Source organism: Nomascus leucogenys, chromosome 13 (assembly GCF_006542625.1).
Source record: "Nomascus leucogenys isolate Asia chromosome 13, Asia_NLE_v1, whole genome shotgun sequence".
Classification (NCBI taxonomy): Eukaryota; Metazoa; Chordata; class Mammalia; order Primates; family Hylobatidae; genus Nomascus; species Nomascus leucogenys.
Genome location: NC_044393.1, coordinates 28,883,403 through 28,905,998, shown reverse-complemented (window position 1 = coordinate 28,905,998; position 22,596 = coordinate 28,883,403). Strand labels below are relative to the sequence as shown.

At 44.7% G+C, this 22,596-nt stretch overlaps 1 protein-coding gene across 2 annotated transcripts in view; it reads right to left on the bottom strand.

The window, feature by feature from the left end:
• Nucleotides 1-22,596, bottom strand: part of LOC100606026 (ER degradation-enhancing alpha-mannosidase-like protein 2) — a 49,255-nt gene extending 26,659 nt beyond the window's left edge. Inside the window, exons 1-4 of one of the 2 annotated variants that reach the window (XM_030825689.1) lie at nucleotides 22,519-22,596; nucleotides 5,157-5,267; nucleotides 3,004-3,043; nucleotides 92-197 (exon numbers count right to left, since the gene is read on the bottom strand). In XM_030825689.1, the coding sequence (XP_030681549.1) occupies nucleotides 92-197; nucleotides 3,004-3,043; nucleotides 5,157-5,251 (241 nt within the window). In that variant the 5' untranslated portion in view covers nucleotides 5,252-5,267; nucleotides 22,519-22,596. Of the gene's footprint in view, nucleotides 1-91; nucleotides 198-3,003; nucleotides 3,044-5,156; nucleotides 5,268-5,496; nucleotides 5,704-22,518 lie in introns of those variants that run through there. The other variant, XM_030825688.1, reaches the window with a different exon arrangement.

Genomic DNA, 22,596 nt, shown 5'->3' with positions numbered 1-22,596 from the left:
TGGTCCTTAAAATCCTATTTACCACTTCTTGGTTTACAGAGGCAACTTCACACTCTTTTTTCTTTTAAAGGTCCTAGAGAGCAGCCCTCACCTCGAATGTTGGTTTCAAACACAGAGGCGTTCACATCAATATCAAAGTCCACATTGTCCTGGAGCACTTCAACCACTCTTCGGAATTCTGAGACATTCCCCAAAATCTGGAAATAAAAAAGAGACCTGACAATGAGGCTCTTACATGCGTGGAGGCAGATTCGGAGTCTGGGATCCTATGTTGATGTGGCCCTCACTAATTCCACTTAATCTCCAGTTTCTGTCCTAGGATTGGTGACAGCAGAAGAAAACACTGAGAGCTAGAAATCATCTAGAGACTTCATACTGAGAGACTGGTTAAGTAAATTCATAGGTCCCAATTAAGAGTCACGATGTCGTCATTTAAATGGACACAATATAAAGAATGCAAACTACACATAGAAGTCTTAGGTTTTTTGTTTTGTTTTTTTGAGACAGAGTCTCGCTCTGTCACCCAGGGTGGAGTGCAGTGGCGCGATCTCGGCTCACTTCAAACTCCGCCTCCCGGGTTCAAGCGATTCTCCTGCCTCAGCCCCCTGAGTAGCTGGGATTATGCACCACCATGCCCGGCTAATTTTTGTATTTTTAGTAGAGACGGGGTTTCACCATGTTGGCCAGGCTGGTCTCAAACTCCTGACCTCGTGATCCACCCGCCTTGGCTTCCCAAAGTGCTGGGATTACAGGTGTGAGCCACCGCACCTGGCCAAAAGTCTTAGCTTGACATTTGCAGTAGATATCAGTTGTCACTTTAAACCTTGTGGAAAACAGAACAGGTTGGTTGGCCCAAAACTAATTCATTCCTACCCTCTTTTCCTCATGGCCTCCCACCACTGGTTAGAAATCCAGAAGCTTTCTCAGCCTCCTTTGCTGCTGCAGTTGATTGTGTTACCCAGTCAATTGTGACCCTTGAGAGGTCTACTGGGGGCACTTCTGGGAAGGCTTCTGTTTTCTTAATACCAAGGGACAAACACAGCTAACACGGCTTTTAGTCTCTCTCTGCCTTGAACTCAGACTCGATTTCTGAAGCGATGGCAGCTATGTGAGACCGTGAGGTACTAAGCATTAGAATAAAAGCCAAAACACTAACGATACTAGAATGCAAAGCTACAAAGAGCCTGGTCTCTGATGACACGGTTGAGTAGCTGACCCAATGCTAGAAATTACCTCTAGACTTTCTTTAACTTGAGAAAATAAACCCTCTTTATTTAAACCGTTAGCCAAATGCAATCTCAATTTCTCTTCTTTTGATAGTAACATCTCAATTTACCCTCGAGGAATCACTCTTCCCCGCTAGTCACTCCTGTGGTTTGGGAGAAGCTGATCCCATCCCTCTAGCTGTGGAGTGGGTACTTGGCCTGGACCAGTCCAAGTCTTTTTTTTTTGAGACAGGATCTTGCTCTGTTACACAGGTTGGAGTGCAGTGCTGTGATCATAGCTCATCACAGCCTCGAACTCCAGGGCTTGAGCAATGTTGGCCTCCCAAAATGCTGGGATTACAGGCATGAGCCACCACACCTGGCCCTTTTTACCTTTCTAAGCATCAGGTTTCTTTTATATCCTTTTTTTGTTTGTCTGAGACAGGGTTTTACTCTGTTACCCAGACCGGAGTGCAGTGGTGCAATCTCGGCTCACTGCAACCTCTGCCTCCCTGACTCAAACAATCCTCCCACCTCCCCCTCCTTCCAAACAGATAGAGCCACAGACATGTGCCATCATGCCTAATTTTTTATATTTTTGGTAGAGACGGGGTTTCACCATATTGTCCAGGCTGGTCTTGAACTCCTGTGCTCAAGCAATCCTCCCGCCTTGGCCTCCCAAAGTGCTGGGATTACAGGCATGAGCCACTGTGCCCAGCCCTAAGCATCAGGTTTCTTAGCTATAAGAAGGAGTAAAGGTACTTACCTCAAGAAGTTGTTGGAAGAATTAATACATGTCTGTACTAAGCCCTACAGAAACATACTAACTAGTCACTGATTTTTTTTTTTTTTTTTTTTTTTTTTTTTTTTTTTTTGAGACGGAGTCTAGCTCTGTCGCCCCGGCTGGAGTGCAGTGGCGCAATCTCGGCTCACTGAAAGCTCCGCCTCCCGGGTTCACGCCATTCTCCTGCCTCAGCCTCTCCGAGTAGCTGGGACTACAGGCGCCCACCACCACGCCCGGCTAATTTTTTTGTATTTTTAGTAGAGACAGGGTTTCACCGTGGTCTCGATCTCCTGACCTCGTGATCCGCCCCCTCGGCCTCCCAAAGTGCTGGGATTACAAACGTGAGCCACCACGCCCGGCCCGATTTTTTTTTTAATAATTTTTTTTGAGATGAAGTTTCACTCTTGTCACCCAGGCTGGAGTGCAATGGTGCAATCTCGGCTCACTGCAACCTCCGCCTCCCGGGTTCAAGCAATCCTCCTGCCTCAGCCTCTCCAGTAGCTGGGATAACAGACATGTGCCACTATGCTGGGCTAATTTTTTGTATTTTAATAGAGACGGGGTTTCACCATATTGGCCAGGCTGGTCTCGAACCCTGACCTCAGGTGATCTGCCTGCCTCGGCCTTCCAAAGTGCTGGGATTACAGGTGTGAGCCACCGTGCTCAGCCTGATATCCTTTTATCATCATTGAACATGGCCCCTAGAATGTAAGCCTCTGAAAACAGGAGGATGTCAAAGTCTCTGTATCCTCCATAGAGCTATGCAAGCCTATCACAATTCTCCGTACCTAACAGGTCCTCTATAAACGTTTGCTAAATAAATGAATCTGCATAAGTTGTAGTTCGTTTTTCCCTATCTAGCTAGGCAACCACAGCTGGACGCTTCAGAATCATAAGATGCAAATAAAAGGCCTAGGAAAGGAATTCATTTTTCACCCACAGTCATGCTGCCAAAAGAGGAAGGATGTTGGTTATGTAACAGTGGAAAGGAAAAGAAACAGATGAGATACTTACCAGCAAGGTGTCCAGTGCATCAATTAGAGTCAGAGAAAAACTGCAAAAGGACAGAAATCCCAGCCGCTTAGTAAGAAAATCAAATACCAGATATTATGGCTGCCCTAGATCTGATCCCCCTAAAACTAAATGAGGCAAAGTAATGCCTCTGCCTGTCCCACTTACAGTCACAACAGAGAAATCACAGTGAAAATCGCAGGGATCCTCTGACCCACTTAATGCACCTGGGAGGGTTGGCTGATGTAGCTCAAATGTAATTAAATACATCACCTATGTTCTGGCATTCTCCTCTACCATTGGGAGGCAGTATAAGATTGTAGCTTAAAGCACAGGCCTTTCACCAGTTTTCACGTCTAGGAATTTACCTCACAGTGAACAGCTGTTTGAGAGTGTTCAGGGCAGTATTGCTTAGAACAGCAAGAGGCTGGAAAGAACCCAACTGTCCACCCATTAATGGGTGATTAAACTGTGTTATAAACGGTGCAAAACTATGAAGTTATCAAAAAGATTGTTATCAAGACTTCTACATGCTGATGGAAAGATATTCGAATTGTTTTTAATGAAAAAGACAGGGTGGTTTAGTATGTTTCCATCTATATTTCAAAAAGACATACTGACAGAAAGCAGATCAGCAATTGTTAGGGTCAGTTGTGGTGCAGGGATGAACCATAAAGGGCCACAAGGGAACTTTTTAAAGTGACAGAAGTGTTTCATATCTTGACTGTGATGGTGGTCACTTCAAACGAGTGTAGGCTGTGCGCGGTGGCTCATGCCTGTAATCCCCCAGCACTTTGGGAGGCCGAGATGGGTGGATCACCTGAGGTCAGGAGTTCAAGACCAGCCTGGCCAAATGGCAAAACCCCGTCTCCACAAAAAAATTAGCCGGGTGTAGGCCGGGCGCGGTGGCTCACGCTTGTAATCCCAGCACTTTGGGAGGCCGAGGCGGGCAGATCACGAGGTCAGGAGATCGATACCACGGTGAAACCCCGTCTCTACTAAAAACACAAAAAAATTAGCCGGGCGTGGTGGCGGGCGCCTGTACTCCCAGCTACTCAGAGAGGCTGAGGCAGGAGAATGGCGTGAACTCGGGAGGCGGAGCTTGCAGTGAGCCGAGATTGCGCCACTGCACTCCAGCCGGGGCGACAGAGCGAGACTCCGTCTCAAAAAAAAAAAAAAAAAAAAAATTAGCCGGGTGTGGTGGTGGGCTCCTGTAATCCCAACTACTTGGGACGCTGAGGCAGGAGAATCGCTTGAAGCCAGGAGGCGGAGGTTGTAGTGAGCCAAGATCACGCCATTGCACTCCAGCCTGGGTAACGAGCGAAACTCCATCTCAAAAAAAAAAAAAAAAAGTGTATTTTATTATATGTAAATTATGCCTTTAAGACGTTCATTTTAAAAAGATACACATACACACATCTATATATATATAATGGTATAAACCAAGAATATTTCTGGAGAGATACAAAGGAAAGTTAATAGTTGGAATTCTAGGGTATGGGAGATATTTATTGTATATAATTTTTTACCATTTGAATTTGCCATTTGTATTTACTTTGTTTCAACTTAAAAAAATAAAAACCATCACAAGTTTTGAGTTTACTTAATTTCTCCCGACCTTAGCACATTCATGTGTAAAACAGGGATAATGGCACCTAACTCGTAGACGTATTAAGATACTGAGCTGAGATCTGAATGACAAGCAACAGCCAGTGATGGGAGGAAAACGGGGAGAGTGTATTTCAGGCACGGGGGACACCAACTACAAAGACTTAAGTTTTAGGAGTGTCACACTCCTTCCTGGATCTGAATGCCCACCTACACAATGAAAGGGTTGGGTTTTCTAATTCTTGGAGCCCTTCCACGGTATCTTGTTACTCCAGAAAGTGCCTATGTCCCCACAGCTGATGCCTGTTACTGCTGGGGCTGAGCCCAGCGATCCAGCGCACCCGGCTAATCCAGGACTTATTTTCACTGCGAGAGGCTAAGTGGATCCTGGAGGTGATATCAAGAATTGGGGGGAGCGCGGCTCTAGCTCAGCTGGGAGCTTTCTGGTGCCGGTGAGGAGACCATGAAGCCACCAGCCCCAGCGGACCCGCCCGTCTAGGCCCAGAGAGTCAGACCCTGGCCGCCCCTTGCCCCTCCGCTCGCACTACCTGCCCCAGGTGTCGTGCCCGTCACAGGTGAGAGGTCGCAGCTCATCGAAGGGAAAGGCATTCTCCAGGTAGCTGTCGTAGGCGTGGTAGAACATGGCCTTGACTCGCTCCCTGGACGGGGGACGAGAAATCAGGCATGGGGCAAGAACACAAAAACAAGCGGGGGAAGAACAAGATACAGGGCAGAAAGTGGGAATCACTAGCTGATTTCTGCCTGGGACCTAGCGGCGGGGTCGGAGCAAGTAGGGGTAGGTGTCCTGGGATGGACCGAAAGGGAAAGGACCCGGTTCGCGCTTCCCATTCCCCAGCTGCGAAAGGGCGGGAACCTGGCCTCCTTCACCTGTAGTGGGCGGGATCTGGCGCGGAGCCGTCGGGACCTGGCGCACCATGGTGCAGAGGCAGCAGCGCGCACAGGAGGCCGAGCGGGATGAGCAGCCGGAAAGGCATAGAGCTCGTGTCCTCTCAGCGCCCCCGCAGCAGCAGCAGCCACTGCAACCAGCTCATCCTGGGAGCTGCTGCGGGTTCTTCCGGGGATCCGCGCCACTGCGCCCGCGCGCTGAGAAATCAGCCTCTCACTTCCGGACTACAAGCCCCGGAATGCAATGGGCAGCGAAACGCGGCGGAAGAGCAACTTGGGATATACGGTTTCGGAAACTCTGATCAACGTGTCTTAAAGATAGTGGCTGCTGTTACTACTGTTATTAATTAATGTTTTAATAATAACAGCTAGCATGTATTGAGCACTTATTGCGTACTAATACTGTACGGAGCATTTAAAATGCATTCTCTCGTTCATTTTTTTCAACAACCTTATTAAGCATGAAGGCAGGGTAAGCATGAGAAATGTTCAGCCTTTACCATTATTATCTAGCAGGAGGAGCCGCAGACAAAACTCCTCAGACACCGGGTTAAAGAAGGAAGGAGCTTTATTCGGCCGGGAGCGTCGGCTGACTCACGTCTCAAAAACCGAGCTCCCGGAGTGAGCAATTCCTGTCCCTTTTAAGAGCTTACAACTCTTAAGGGGGTCCGCGTGAGAGGGTCGTGATTGAGCAAGCAGAGGGTACGTGACTGGGGGCTGCATGCACTGGTAATCAGAACGGAACAGAACAGGACAGGGATTTTCACAATGTTTTTCCATACAATGTCTGGAATCTATAGATAATATAACCGGTTAGGTCAGGGGTTGATCTTTAATTACCAGGCCTGAAATGCAGTGCTGGGCTGTCTGACTACTGATTTCACTTCTGTCTTTCCTTTAACTCCTACTTTTTCTTTGAGGCAGAAATTGGGCGTAAGACAATATGAGGGGTGGTCTGCTCCCTTATTTAGGGATATTGAGTTTCCGAAACCAGTTACTTGTTGATTGTATAAGATACAACTCACATTTATTTGTCCAAATCTTCCACTCTTTTTTTTTTTAAAACCTCTTGCATTTTCTGATGCTGTCACTCTTGAGGTTTCCTGAAATCCCTTCAGTTCTAGGAAGTCATGACACTTGTCTCCTCCCAATTTGGGATGTGGTTACACAATCATGGTACCTTCAGTCTCCATCTCAAACCGGAAGCTTACCCCTATCAGCCCTGTAGAATGTCTTAAGTAAGAATGAATACCCTGGTCGGGCGCGGTGGCTCACGCCTGTAATCCCGACACTTTGGGAGGCCGAGGTGGGTGGATCACCTGAGGTCAAGAGATAGAGACCAGCCTGGCCAACATGGTGAAACCCCGTCTTTACTAAAAATACAAAAATTAGCCAGGGGTGGTGGTGGGTGCCTGTAATCCCAGCTACTCGGGAGGCTGAGGCAGGAGAATCGCTTGAAACAGGAAGGCGGAGGTTGCAGTGAGCCAGGATCGTGCCACTGCACTCCAGCCTGGGCAAAAGAGCAAAACTCCATATAAAAAAAAAAAAAAAAAAAAAAAAAAGATGAATGACTACCCTGGGGCACTATAGCTTTCAGGAGGTTTGTGATCCATTTCTCCATTTCCCTTACTCCCAAGTTTCTAAAATTTGGTCAGCACCTTAGACCACAGCAACACCCATGACTTTGGTCAGTGTGACATGCGGTAGAACCAAACCTGGATTTGAAGTCAGATCTAGGATCCAGTTAATTACAACTCTGTCACTCATCTATAACCTGTGTATGTGACCCTCTCCTTCTCTGGGGCTAGCATCCTTGTCTATAAATAATGAGGAGTTTGAACAAATGGATCTTTGAGATCCTTTTAGGTCGAGCTTTCTATGATTCTAGGATTGGCTATCTCCTATTTGCTGAAAAAGTCAGATGGAAGTGGTAGCTCAGTTTGTTGAGCCGGAGTGCAGCCAGGCTTGGTCTCCTTTGGTCCCACATCCCTGAAAACATCCCCCAAGTAAGTGTCTCAAAATGCTATCCGTTGATAGAATTAAATCGCTGACAACCCAGAGAGATTGAGATGATATAGCCTAGAGGCTAAAAGTATGGGCTTTATATTTGGGCAGACCTGAGTTGGAGTACTAGCTTCATCACCTGTTAGGATGTGACCCTGCCAGTTTTTCTCTGAGCCTCAGTTATCTCATCTGTATAATAGGAATAATATTAGTACCTACTTAATAGGATTGTGAGGATTCGGTGAGCTATTGCATGTAAAGTGCCTGGCATAGTGTCTGGCAGAAGAGACACTCAGTAAATATTAGGATGTTTTTATTTATTTATTTATTTATTTATTTATTTTTTTGAGATGGAGTTTCATTCTTGTCACCCAGGCTGGAGTGGTGCTATCTCAGCTCACTGCAACCTCCGCCTTCTGGGTTCAAGTGATTCTCCTGCCTCAGCTTCCCAAGTAGCTGGGATTACGGGCGCCTGCCACTACGCCCAGCTAATTTTTATAGTTTTAGTAGAGATGGGGTTTCGCTATGTTGGCCAGGCTGGTCTCGAACTCCTGACCTCAGGTGATCCACCCACCTCGGCCTCCCAAAGTGTTGGGATTACAGGCATGAGCCACCGTGCCCAGCCTGGGATGTTTTTAGAAACTCTTCTTGGGGCTTCCAAATGGAAGGGAAAGGAGATGACAGTAAGCTGAGACCTGGATAACAACACAGGAGCACTGTATTCGTTTCCTGTGATTCTTGCAACAAATTATCACAAACCAAGTGGCTTAAAGCAACAGAAATTTATTCTCTCCCAGTTTGGGAGGTCAGGAGCCTGAAATCAATTTCACTGGGCTAAAATTAAGTTATTGACAGGGCCACACCCACTCCAAAGGCTCTAAGGGATAATCCGTTCCTTGCCTCTCTGGATTCTCCTGACTGCTGGCATTCCTTGGCTTATGGTTGTATCACTCCAGTATCTGCCCGTGTCTTCATATCACCTTCTCTGTGGATGTGTCACATCTCCTTCTGCTTTTCTCTTATAAGGACATTTATAATTGCATTTAGGACCCCCCCTCCCCAGATAATACAGGATAAACTCCCATTCCAAGATTTTTAACTTAATCACGTCTGGGAAAAACAAAACAAAAAAACCCAACATTTTTCCAAATAGAGAAACATTTACAGTTTCCAGAGATTAGGACCTGGACTTTAAGAGGCTGTTTCCAGCCTAGCACAGGGACTAAATATTCTTCAGACCTGGGCCTTTCCCTGTTATGAAACTCACATTCTCCATATTATAAATCCTATAGCTTATCTTTTTGTCTCCCATTCAAAATTCTAGTGTGGATAAAACTTTTGCAGGAAGGGTGGGTTCAGGTTGCCTGGATTTGGTAACGATAGGTCTCTCTTTATGAGCAAGATGGAAACACTCAAGATTTTCCTTTATATTCTTTTTCTAGCTTGATGTCATTTTCCACACTGTCACTGAACAAATAAAACCATGACTTACGTTTTCACAATTCATGTGACTAATTTCATAGTTCTCTAATGAGAATAAAAAAATTGTTTTACCCTCTGGAAAGTATCAGGACTCTTCTTTCTCTCACTCTGTGTTTATGATACTGGATTCTAGAAGGTTATGACCCAGCAGTGAAATGGCATACTTGAGCATTTAGTTGTAAAGAGACTCAGGGTAAGTTGCCTACCTCTCTGAGCCTCAATTTCCTATTGTAAAATACAGAAATTGATGATGCCATAAAGGAATTCTGGGAATTAAATGGGATAATGAAAGTGAACATTCTCAGCACAGTGACTGGTATATATTAAGTTCTTGATACATATTAATTCTCTTCCCTGCCTCCCCAACTCTTCTTTTTTTTTTAAGGCAGGGCAGTTGTTTCCATTTACTGAGCATTGGCCCCGAGTCATCCAAGGTGTTATAGGCAATAGTTCCTACCCTCAAAAGTTTGAGGCACGGTGCTGAGCATATAACTAAGATTCCAAAATACTCAAGTCATAGTCCTTTCCGTTGAAGTGCTTGCAATTTTGGTAGAAGGGGAAGATGTCAGTTGGAGAATACTTGGAATCATAGGGTGTTCAAGTCTTCCCTATGGGTGAATAGAGTTTGGAGGGAGCTCAGATCACATCAGTATCTGAGGCCAATGTCCTTGGACTCTGTGTTCAGTGGAACAAGACTAGGACTGGTTGTCGGAAACCCTTGGTCTTGTTACTTGTTTATCCACTGTCTCTGTGTGATCTCGGGCAAGTCATTTTCCCTTTTGGGGACTCAGTTTCCATATCTGGAAGATGAAAGAGTGAGACTATCTCTCAGCACAAGGAAAATATTAACAGATCCATACAGAGTTATTGCAAAAAATCAGAAAACAGAATTCAACACACCTAACTGCACAAATTTCCCCCCAGAAACATCCATGAAGCAGAATAAAACAGTAAGACAGCATTCCAAATGAAATTTGACTATTTGCCAACTAAACAAGGAAGAGGAGGGGGATGGGGAGGGGGACAAGAAGAAGGAGAAGGAGAAAATAGTCACGTATTGATAATAGCGAACATTTACATAGCAATTAATGTTCTTTGTACTTTACATCCATCAACACCATTAATCCTTACCACGACCCTCTGAGAAAGTGTCATTATCACCATTTTATAAACCAAAAACCTGAAGCACAGATTCTAAGAATTGAAGAGAGATTTAGCAACTTAATCAATGTCTCATACCGAGTAAGTAGAAGAGTCAAGATTTGGACCCAAACAGCCTATAATCTAACGTATTAATGAAAATAATGACAAATATATAAATAAAAGGCCAATACAGAATTTAACAATGGAGATCTGGTGAACTGCTACAGTGTCCTCTAGCTTTAGCTTCATGTGGTTTTAGGGTCAACATTTCCTTCCCTTTTGCTGGAAAGTTAGAGGGAAAAGCTCAGTTCCCTGAAGTTGGAAGCCAAGGCATTTTAGATCCCCTTTGGCCAAGTACGCTCGACCTCTTTTAGCAGGGAAGAATCCTTTTTCTAGCATCTGGAGGTCATTTGGTTCTCCCAACTCCCAAAGCAGGGCTTGCACACTACATACTTTTGACTTGCCAAAAAATAAGTTTATCCCTGGGAAATTTCCTATCTGTTGCTTTGTAGAAATGCTTGAACTTTTGTGTGCAGTATGTCCAAACACTTAGATCAACGACTCCCTGGTTAGAGTCTCAGACCTCGTTATTATTATTTTTTTTTTTGAGATGAGAGTTTTACTCTTATCACTCAGGCCGGAGTGCAGTGGCGCGATCTTGGCTCATCGCAACCTCCGCCTCCTGGGTTCAAGCGATTCTCCTGCCTCAGCCTCCCGAGTAGCTGGGATTACAGGCATGCGCCACCATGCCCGGCTAATTTTTATATTTTTGGTAGAGACAGGGTTTCGCCATGTTGGCCAGGCTGGTCTCGAACTCCTGACCTCAGGTGATCTGCCCGCCTCGGCCTCCCAAGGTGTTGAGATTACAGGCATGAGCCACCGCGCCTGACCTTACACTTTTATTCTATTTTATTTTTCTTCTTTTTGAGATAGAGTCTCGCTCTGTCACCTAGGCACGATCACCACTCACTTCAGCCTCGACCTCCCAGGCTCAAGTGATCTTTCCACCTCAGCCTCCCAAGCAGCTGGGACCACAGATGCGTGACACTATGCCCAGCTAATTTTTAATTTTTTGTAGAGACAAAGTCTCGCTGTATTGCCCAGGTCGGTCTTGAACTCCTGGGCTCAAGCCATGTTACTGCCTTGGTCTCCCAAAGTGTTGAGATTACAGGCATGAGCCACCACACCAGGCCTCAGACCTCGTTTTTATTATGCTCATGTTCCAAGTGAACTCAGACCTGTAGCTAAATCTGCCACAGAATTGTGCACTTTAAAATGGTTAAGATGGTAAGTTGTGTCACATGTATTTTGTCACAATTTCTTAAAAATTAAAAAGTGAGGCTGGACACAGTGCCTCAAGCCTGTAATTCCAGCACTTTGGGAGGCTGAGGTGGGTGAATTGCTTGAGCCCAGGAATTTGAGACCAGCTTGGGCAACATGGCAAAACCCTGTCACTACAAAAAAAAAAAAAAAATTAGCAGGGTGTGGTGGCATGTGTCCATAATCCCAGCTACTCAGGAGGCTGAGGTGGGAGAGTGGAATAAATGGAATGTGATCCAACAAAATTATTATTATTATTATTTTTATGATGTCCACTGCCCTTCTGAAATACCCAATTCTGGCAGGGTGCAGTGGTTCACACCTGTAATCCCAGCACTTTGGGAGGCCGAGGTGGGCAGATCACCTGAGGTCAGGAGTTGGAGAGCAGCCTGGCCAACAAACCCCATCTCTACTAAAAATACAAAAATTAGCCAGGTGTGTTGGCAAGCGCCTGTAATCCCAGCTACTTGGGAGGCTGAGGCATGAGAATTGCTTGAACCTGGGAGGTGGAGGTTGCAGTGAGCCGAGATCATGCCACTGCACTCCAGCCAGGGCGACAGAGGGAGACTCTGTCTCAAAAAAAAAAAAAAAAAAGAAAAGAAAAAAGAAAAAAAGAAATACCCAATTCTTTCACAGAAAATATGTTCTCATTGGCTGGTGGGGAGAGGGGTGGTTGGTAGATGGGAAAAGGGTGCTTCCTTTGCTGATATCCAAAGCAGATACTTTCTCTGCCTATTTGATGATACAAAACTAGCCCTACCACACCAGGCTAAGGGAGAGAAGAGGATCCGTGTCCCACGGAATTCCCCCTATTAGCCTACCTGCCCCATAGCCCCCAAACTCTGCTGCTAATCAATTGTGCCAGGTCAGGAAGAAAGAAACTGGAGGGAAAGAAGAAGCCTAACAGATTGAAAATCTCTTCAGCAAACATTTATTGAGAGCCTTATAACTGTTAGTGTCTACTGAATTAAACTTACTAGTGTTAAGAAAAATTATCTGAAACATGTTATTAAAGTAAAAAGATGATTGTGTGACTTTTTGCTGTCATGATAAAGCATTGACTAGCAAGTCTACTTGTCATCTGTCCCTGAAGAGAAATGTGACACTATTTTCATATTAATTAGGGCCCAGACATTGTACAATTCTGTAAAGTAATAAGATGTGACAATTTCCTTTCCTGTCTGGTAGAGAAGATAATCCCAAAGGTTATGATATTATTACTCTGTAGGACATTGACCCATTTAGTATTTAATTTAGCAATCTTACTTCAATATTTTTCTTTTCCATTGACTATAAAAACTCAAGTTCTTTTTTCTTTTTTTTAAGACAGGGTCTCACATTGTTGCCCAGGCTGGAGTGCAGTGGTTCGAACACGGCTCACTACAGTCTTGACCTCCCACATCCTACGCTCAAGTGATCTTGCCTCAGTCCCTCAAGTAGCTGGGACTACAGGCATGTGCCACCATGCCCAGCTAATTTTTGTATCTTTTCGTATAGATGGGGTTTTGCCATGTTGCATAGGCTGGTCTCGAACTCCTGGCTAAGCGATCCACCTACCTTGGCCTCCCAAAGTGCTGGGATTACAGATGTAATCCCACGGTGCCCAGCCAAAACAATATAGTTCTTATATTCTATTTTGAACTGGCTTTGTCGTCCTGCTTGTCCCTTCATCAATGAGTTAAATGAAACTCTGACCCATGCTCACTGTCTATTTCAATGAGAATTATGGTTGGCTTTTTTTGTTTTTTTTGAGACAGAGTCTCACTCCGTTGCCCAGGCTGGAGTGCAGTGGTGTGATCTTGGCTCACTGCAACCCCCACCTCCCAGGTTCAAATGATTCTTTTGCCTCAGCCTCCCAAGTAGCTGGGATTACAGGCACCTGCCACCACTCCCAGCTAATTTTTGTATTTTTAGTAGAGACGGGGTTTCATCATGTTGGCTGGACTGGTCTCGAACTCGTGACTTCAAGTGATCCACCCACTTCGGCCTCCTGAAGTGCTGCGATTTACAGGAGTGAGCCACTGCGCCTGGCCAAGAATTACGTTTTTAACATGCTGATAATTACCCTTGATACTAAGTGTCAGACCCTGGATTAAGTAATTATAGACCCATGATACTCCTTTGAGATAGTTTTTTTGTCCCCATTTTCCAGATAGAAAGTGAAGGCACAAAAAGATAAAATAATTTTTCTCAGTGCCAGTTTTGTGCCAGGAGCTTTACTAAGTTACAGTTTTTTTCTCCTTTCCTGGAAGTCCTGTTATCTATTCACTGATTTAAAAAAAAAAAAAAATCTATTGAGCATTTACGATGTGCCAAATACTCTGCTAAGCTGGTAATACAGAACTTTAAAACACATTCTCTGCCCTCTTATGGCTTTTGGTGTGGAAGACAGATGCATAAATAGACAATTATCATTTAAAGAAGTAAAGGAGGAAAACTCTCTGAACCGATTCTGGTTTGGGGGCTGCCTGAAAAAAATTAATTAATTAATTAATTAATTAAAAATTAAAAATATAAAAAGAACTAAGGGAAAGAGAGGGCTCCAGTAGAACAGAGGGAGCATCTAACCCTGGCTTGTGGACATGAAGTCAGGGAAGGCTTCCTGTAGTAGGTGACACCTGAGTATTCTAATAGGAATTAGTAGGGCTGAAGAAGGTGGTGGGAAGCACCTCAATTCAAAATTTTGATTCCTTTGTGTATTATGAAAGGCTCTTCTTCTGACTCCTGCTTACCTCCTCATATCACTTCTTCCTTCCTATCACCTACTCCTATTTGGCCATACTTAAGTATTACTGCTTTCTCAAGTATGTTATATTCTTTCTCCTTTCGTATTATATTCTTTTGTACCTTCTTCACCTTGTACTTGAAACAATTCTTCCTCACCCCCACTTGCCCCTTAGGCATTATCCGGCTTTTTTGTTTTTGTTTTTTTGTTTGTTTGTTTGTTTTTGAGACAGGGTCTTGCTCTGTCACCCAGGCTGCAGTGCAGTGGTGCGATCTCAGCTCACTGCAGCCTCAGCCTCAGCCTTCTGGGCTCAAGTGATCCTCCCACCTCAGCCTCCCGAGTTGCTGGGACTACAGGCACGCATCACCATGCCTGGCTAATTTTTGTATTTTTTGCAGAGCCCAGACGAACTCCTGGGCTCAAGCAATCCTCCCGCCTCAGCCTCCCAAAGTGCTGGGATTACAGGTATGAGCCATGGCACCCAGCCTGGAAAGCATTCCTTTTTAAACCAGGAAAATGGCAAGAATATTCTCTTATATTCTCTATCACTTTTTTTTTTTTTTTTTTGGAGACAGAGTCTTGCTCTGTTGCCCAGGCTAGAGTGCAGTGGCATGATCTCGGCTCACTGCAGCCTCCGCCTCCTGGGTTCAAGCGATTCTCCTGCCTCAGCCTCCTGAGTAGCTGGGATTACAGGCATGCACCACCACACCCGGCTAATTTTTGTATTTTTAGTAGAGATGGGGTTTCACCATATTGGCCAGGCTGGTCTCAAACTCCCGGCCTCAAGTGATCCACCCACCTCGGCCTCTCAAAATGCTGGGATTACAGGCGTGAGCCACTGTGCCTGGCCTTCTATTACTATCTCTGTTAAACATTGTACTAGAGGTTATAGCCAGAACAATAAGCTAAAAAGAAACAAACATTATACAAATTAAAAAAGAAGAAATAATCTGTCATTATCTATTGGTGCTATGATTATGCATGTAGAAAATCCAAAAGAGTCTAAAAATAATTATTATAACAAACAAAATAATTTATTAAGGTTGCTAGACACAAAACTAATGCAACAAAATCATCAGTACTTCTATATGCTGAGAATAAGCAGTTAGACCATGAGATTTAAAAAAAAATTATTTGCAATAATATTTTTAAAATATGAAGAACTTGACTGGGTGCAGTGGCTCATGCCTCTAATCCCAGCACTTTGGGAGGCCAAGGTGGGCAGATCACTTGAGGTCGGAGTTCGAGACCAGCCTGGCCAACATGGTGAAACCCTGTCTCTACTAAAAATACAATTAGCCTGGTATGGTGGTGTGTGCCTGTAACCCCAGCTACTCTGGAGGCTGAGGCAGGAAAATCGCTTGAATCTGGGAGGTGGAGGTTGCAGTGAGCCAAGACTGTGCCATTGCACTCCAGCCTGGGCAACAGAGCGAGACTCTGTCTCAAAAAATATATATATGAAGAACTTATACAGGAAAATTTAACAGAGGATGGGCCATATGTTCAGAGAGAAAATTATAAAACTCTGAGAGATACCGAAGAAGACGTAAACAAATGAAAAAAATACACCCTATCATGCACTGGATGATTCAATATTGTGAAGATGTCAATTCTTCCCAGTCATTTACATGCTAAATGCAATACCAACCAAAATTTCATCAACGTGATAAAAAAGATTCCAAAATTTAGGTGTAGACGTTCAAATATTCAAAAATAGCTAAGACACTCTTGAAGAACAAAGAGGGAAGACTTGATCTACAAGATATAAAGACATTATGAAATAACACTAATTGAGGGCCAGGCACTGTGGCTCACGCCTGTAATCCCAGCACTTTGGGAGGCCAAGGCAGGAGGATCACGTGAGGTCAGGAGTTCGCGACCAGCCTGACCAATATGGAGAAACCCCGTCTCTACTAAAAACACAAAATTAGCCAGGTGTGGTGGCGCGTGCCTGTAATCCCAGCTACTCGGGAGACTGAGGCAGGAGAATCGCTTGAACCTGGGAGGCGGAGGTTGCGGTGAGCTGAGATCCCGCCATTGCACTCCAGCCTGGGCAACAAGAGTGAAACTTGTCTCAAAAAACAAAAAAAACAGAAAAAAAATTTTTTTAAAAAAGAAATAATACTAATTGAGATAATGAGCATTGGTGCCAGGTGAGACAACTGGGCCACTGAAACAGAATAGACATATTTACTGTAAGTCAGAGATGCCACTGCAGATCAGTAAGGAAAGGCCAACTTTTGATAACTGGTTCTGTCTGGGACAGTGAATATCCATGAAAAGAAACGAATCTTGACCTCTACTTCATACCATACCTCAAGGTGAAGACAAAACTAAAAAGCTTTGAACATAAACAGAATATCTTCATGACCTTGGGGTTTAGGGAAGGGTTGCTCAAATAAGGCACAAAAAGTACAAATTGTAAAGGAATAGGTTGATAAATAGAACCACTTTAAAATTAGGAACTTTTGTTTATCTAAAGACATGATAAAGAAAGTGCAAAGCGGCTGGGCACGGTGGAGCCGCTCATGCCTGTAATCCCAGCACTTTGGGAGGCTAAGGTGGGAGGATCACTTGAGCCCAGAAGTTTGAGACCAGCCTGGGCAGCATAGCAAGACCTCATCTCTACAAAAATAAGGTTTCTTTTGTTTGTTTGTTTGTTTGTTTTTTGAGACGGAGTCTCGCTCTGTCGCCCAGGCTAGAGTTCAGTGGCGCGATTTCGGCTCACTGCAAGCTCCGCCCGCTGGGTTCACGCCATTCTCCTGCCTCAGCCTCCCGAGTAGCTGGGACTACAGGCGCCCGCCACTACACCCGGCTACTTTTTTGTATATTTAGTAGAGACAGGGTTTCACCATGTTAGCCAGGATGGTCTCGATCTCCTGATCTTGTGATCCGCCCGCCTCGGCCTCCCAAAGTGCTGGGATTACAAGCGTGAGCCACCGCGCCCAGCATAATAAGGTTGTTTTTTGTTTGTTTGTTTTAAAAACCTGTGAGGGTAAAACCATCTACTCAAGACTCAGCAATGGCGGATGCCCTACGACACCTCGGTGGCGTAGCCTGCTACACCCCTAGGCTCCTTGGTATAGCTTATTGCTCCTAGGCTACAAACCTGTAGAACATGTTATGATACTGAATACTTTAGGCAATTGTAACACAACGGAAGTATTTGTGTATCTTAAGAAATCTAGGATTTGCTGGCAAGATGGCCGAATAGGAAGAGCTCCGGTCTGCAGCTCCCAGTGAGATCGACGCAGAAGGCGGGTGATTTCTGCATTTCCAACTGAGGTACCCGGTTTATCTCATTGGGACTGGATGGGCAATGGGTGCAGCCCACGGAGGGCAAGCCGGAGCAGGGTGGGGTGTCACCTCACCCAGGAAGTGCAAGGGGTCAGGGGATATCCCCCCAGCCAAGGGAAGCGATGAGGGACTGTGCCCTGGGGAACGGTGCACTCCGGCCCAGATACTGCGCTTTCCCCAAGGTCTTCGCAACCTGTAGACCAGGAGATTCCCTCCGGTGCCTATGCCACCAGGGCCCTGGGTTTCAAGCACAAAACTGGGCGGTCATTTGGGCAGACACCAAGCTAGCTGCAGTTTTTTTTTTTTTTTTTTTTCATACCCCAGTGGTGCCTGGAACGCCAGCGAGACAGAATTGTTCACTCTGCAGGCTAGGTGCGGTGGCTCATGCCTGTAATCCCAGCACTTTAGGAGGCCGAGGTGGGCGGATCATGAGGTCAGAAGTTCAAGACCAGCCTGGCCAACATGGTGAAACCCCGTCTCTACTCAAAATACAAAAATTAGCTGGGCGTGGTGGTGGGGACCTGTAATCCCAGCTACTCGGGAGGCTGGGGCAGGAGAATCGCTTGAACCCAGGAGGCAGAGGTTGCAGTGAGCGGAGATCGCACCACTGCACTCCAGCCTGGGTGACAGGACGAGTCTCCGTCTCAAAAAAAAAAAAAACAGAATTGTTCACTCTGCTGGAAAGGGGGCTGAAGCCAGGGAGCCAAGTGGTTTGGCTCCGTGGGTCCCACCCCCACAGGGCTCAGCAAGCTAAGATCCACTGGCTTGAAATTCCCGCTGCCAACACAGCAGTCTGAGGTCGACCTGGGAAGCTTGAGCTTGGTGGTAGGAGGGGTGTCCGCCATTGCTGAGGCTTGAGTAGGTGGTTTTACCCTCACAGTGTAAACAAAGCCACAGGAAAGTTCAAACTGGGCAGAGCCCACCGCTGCTCAGCAAGGCTGCTATGACCAGACTGCCTCTCTAGATTCCTCTTCTCTAGGCAGGGCATCTCTGAAAAAAAGGCGGCAGCCCCAGTCAGGGACTTATAGATAAAACCCCTGGCTAGCACGGTGGCTCACGCCTGTAATCCCAGCAGTTTGGGAGGCCGAGACGGGTGGATAATTTGAGGTCAGGAGTTCAAGACTAGCCTGACTAAAATGGTGAAACCCCATCTCTACTAAAATACAAAAAAAATTAGCCAGGCGTGGTGGCAGGGGCCTGTAATCCCAGCTACTCGGGAGGCTGAGGCAGGAGAATTGTTTGTACCCAGGAGGTGGAGGTTGCAGTGAGCCGAGATTGTGCCACTGCACTCTCTAGCCTAGGTGACAGAGTGAGACTCTATCTCAAAAAAAAAAAAAAAAATCTCCCTGGGACACAGCACCTGGAGGAAGGGGTGGCTTGGGCACAGCTTCAGCAGACTTAAATGTCCCTGCCTGATGGCTCTGAAGAGAACTCCCAGGACAACATTCGAGCTCTGATAAGGGTCAGACTGCCTCCTCAAGTGGGTCCCTGACCCCTATGTATCCTGACTGGGAGACACCTCCCATAGGGGCCAACAGACACCTCATACAGGAGAGCTCTGGCTGGCATCTGGTGGGTGCCCCTCTGGGACAAAGCTTCCAGAGGAGGGAACAGGCAGCAATCTTTGCTGTTCTGCAGCCTCCAGTGGTGATACCCAGGCAAACAGGGTCTGGAGTGGACCTCCAGCAAACTCCAGGAGACCTGGAGCAGAGGGGCCTGACTGTTAGAAGGAAAACTAACAAACAGAAAGGAATACCATCAACATCAACAAGAAGGACGTCCACTCAGAGACCCCATCCGAAGGTCACCAACATCAGAGACCAAAGGTAGATAAATCCATGAAGATGGGGAGAAACCAGCACAAAAAGGCTGAAAATTCCAAAAACCAGAATGCCTCTTCTCGTCCATAGGATCACAACTCCTTTCCAGCAAGGGAACAAAACTAGAAACAGAATGAGTTTGAAGAGTTGACAGAAGTAGGCTTCAGAAGGTGGGTAATAACAAACTCCTCCGAGCTAAAGGAGCATGTTCTAACCCAATGCAAGGAAGCTAAGAACCTTGAAAAAAGGTTAGATGAATTGCTGACTAGAATAACAGTTTAGAGAAGAACATAAATGACCTGATGGAGCTGAAAAACACAGCACAAGAACTCGTGAAGCATACACAAGTATCAATAGCCGAATTGTCAAGCAGAAGAAAGGATAACAGAGATTGAAGATCAGCTTAATGAAATCAAGCAAGAAGACAAGATTAGAGAAAAAAGAATGAAAAGAAACAAACAAAGCCTCCAAGAAATATGGGACTATGTGAAAAGACCAAATCTACATTTGATTGGTGTACCTGAAAGTGACAGGGAGAATGGAACCAAGTTGGAAAACACTCTTCAGGATATTGTCTAGGAGAACTTCCCCAACCTAGCAAGACAGGCTAACATTCAACTTCAGGAAATACAGAGATCACCACAAAATCAATGTGCAAAAATCACAAGCATTCCTATACACCAATAACAGACAGAGCCAAATCATGAGTGAACTCCCATTCACAATTGCTACAAAGAGAATAAAATACCTAGGAATACAACTTACAATGGATATGAAGGACCTCTTCAAGGAGAACTACAAACCACTGCTCAAGGAAATAAGAGAGGACACAAATAAATGGAAAAACATTCCATGCTTATGTATAGGAAGAATCAATATTGTGAAAATGGCCATACTGCCCAAAGTAATTTATAGATTCAATGCTATTCCCATCAAGCTACCATTGACTTCCTTCACAGAATTGGAAAAAACTACTTTAAATTTCATATGGAACAAAAAAGAGCCTGCATATCCAAGACCATCCTAAGCAAAAAGAACAAAGCTGGAGGCATCACGCTACCTGACTTCAAACTATACTACAAGGCTACAGTATACAAAACAGCATGATATACCAAACAGATATATAGACCAATGGAACAGAACAAAGGCCTCAGAAGTAACACCACACATCTACAACCATCTGATCTTTGACAAATCTGACAAAAACAAGCAATGGGGAAAGGATTCCCTGTTTAATAAATGGTGTTGGAAAAACTAGCTAGCCATATGCAGAAAACTGAAACTGGACCCCTTCCTTACACCTTATACAAAAATTAACTCCAGATGGATTAAAGACTTAAACATAAAACCTAAAACCATAAAAACCCTAGAAGAAAACCTAGGCAATACCATTCAGGACATAGGCATGGGCAAAGATTTCATGACTAAAAAACCAAAAGCAATGGTGACAAAAGCCAAAATTGGCAAATGGGATCTAATTAAACTAAAGAGCTTCTGCACAGCAAAAGAAAGTATCATCAGAGTGAATAGACAACCTACAGAATGGAAGGAAATTTTTGCAATCTATCCACCTGACAAAGGGCTAATATCCAGAATCTACAAAGAACTTAAACAAATTTACAAGAAAAAAAAACAATCAAAAAGTGAGCAAAGGATATGAACAGACACTTCTCAAAAGAAGGCATTTATGTGGCCAAAAAATATATGAAAAACAGCTCATCATCACTGGTCATTAGAGAAATGCAAATCAAAACCACAATGAGATACCATCTCATGCCAGTTAGAATGATGATCATTAAAAAGTCAGGAAACAACAGATGCTGGAGAGGATGTGGAGAAATAGGAATGCTTTTACACTGTTGGTGGGAGAGTAAATTAGTTCAAACATTGTGGAAGACAGTGTGGCGATTCCTCAAGGATCTAGAACCAGAAATACCAGTTGACCCAGCAATCCCATTACTGGGTATATACCCAAAGGATTATAAATCATTCTACTATAAAGAATACACGTAGAGGTATGTTTATTGTGGCACTGTTCACAACAGCAAAGACTTAGAACCAACCCAAATGCCCATCAATGATAGACTGGATAAAGAAAATGTGGCACATATATACCATGGAATACTATGCAGCCATAAAAAAGGATGAGTTCATGTCCTTTGCAGGGACATGGATGAAGCTGAAAACCATCATTCTCAGCAAACTAACACAAAAACAGAAAACCAAACACTGCATGTTCTCACTCATAAGTGGGAGCTAAACAATGAGAACACATGGACACAGGGAGGGGAACATCACACACCGGGGCCTGTCAGGGGGTGTGGGGCTAGGGGAGGGATAGCATTAGGAGAAATACCTAATGTAGATGACGGGTTGATGGGTGCAGCAAACCACCATGACAAGTGTATACCTGCCTAACAAACCTGCACATTCTGCACATGTACCCCAGAACTTAAAGTATAATAAAAATTTAAAAAAGAAATTTAAACATAGAAAAGGTACAGTAAAAATATGGTATAGTCGATTTTAAAAGGTACACACCTGTAGAGTGTGTACTTCATGAATGGAGCTTGAAGGAGTTGGTGTTGCTCTGAGTGGGTCAGTGAGTGAGTGGTGAGCAAATGTGACGGCCTAGGACATTACTGTACACTACTGTAGAATTTATCAACACTGTTCACTTAGGCTGCACTAAATTTATGCAAAAATATTGTTCTTTCTTCAATAATAACCTTAGCTTATTGTAAAAAAAAAAAAAGTGAAAAGGTAATATTTATGTGTTCTGTGTTCAGGAAACCAGGAGGAATGGATTTGGCTGAAACTGGAATACATGGATAGATAACGCTAGAGAGATAGGCAGGAGCCAAGCCAACAATACTAGGCTCCCACCAATTGCTGGGGCAGGCAAGAGCAGGCATCATCCTGAGTGTTTGGAGCTTCTTTTCATGTTCCCTAAGTTGGGGTGTGTTGGGGGGATGATACAGGGGGAAATTCTGATTAAGACTTAACATCTATTCCTTTGCCTTCTCTTCAAGAAGTCATACTTGATGTCCATCCCTCCTAGACAGGGTCCGTTCTGTTTGCTGCTAAGCTCCTTTCTTATCTCTCCCACCTACTGAACATGTACTGTGTTCTGGGAGCTTTGAATGCATCATCTTGTTTATCCTCATGAGATGGTCTAATAATGAAGAAAGCATGTTTTGGCATCCAACTCACCTGGGTTTGAGTCCCAGCTCTGACTTTTACTAGCTGGATGTCTTTGAGCAGCTCAGTTCACTGTTCTGTGCTTCTGTG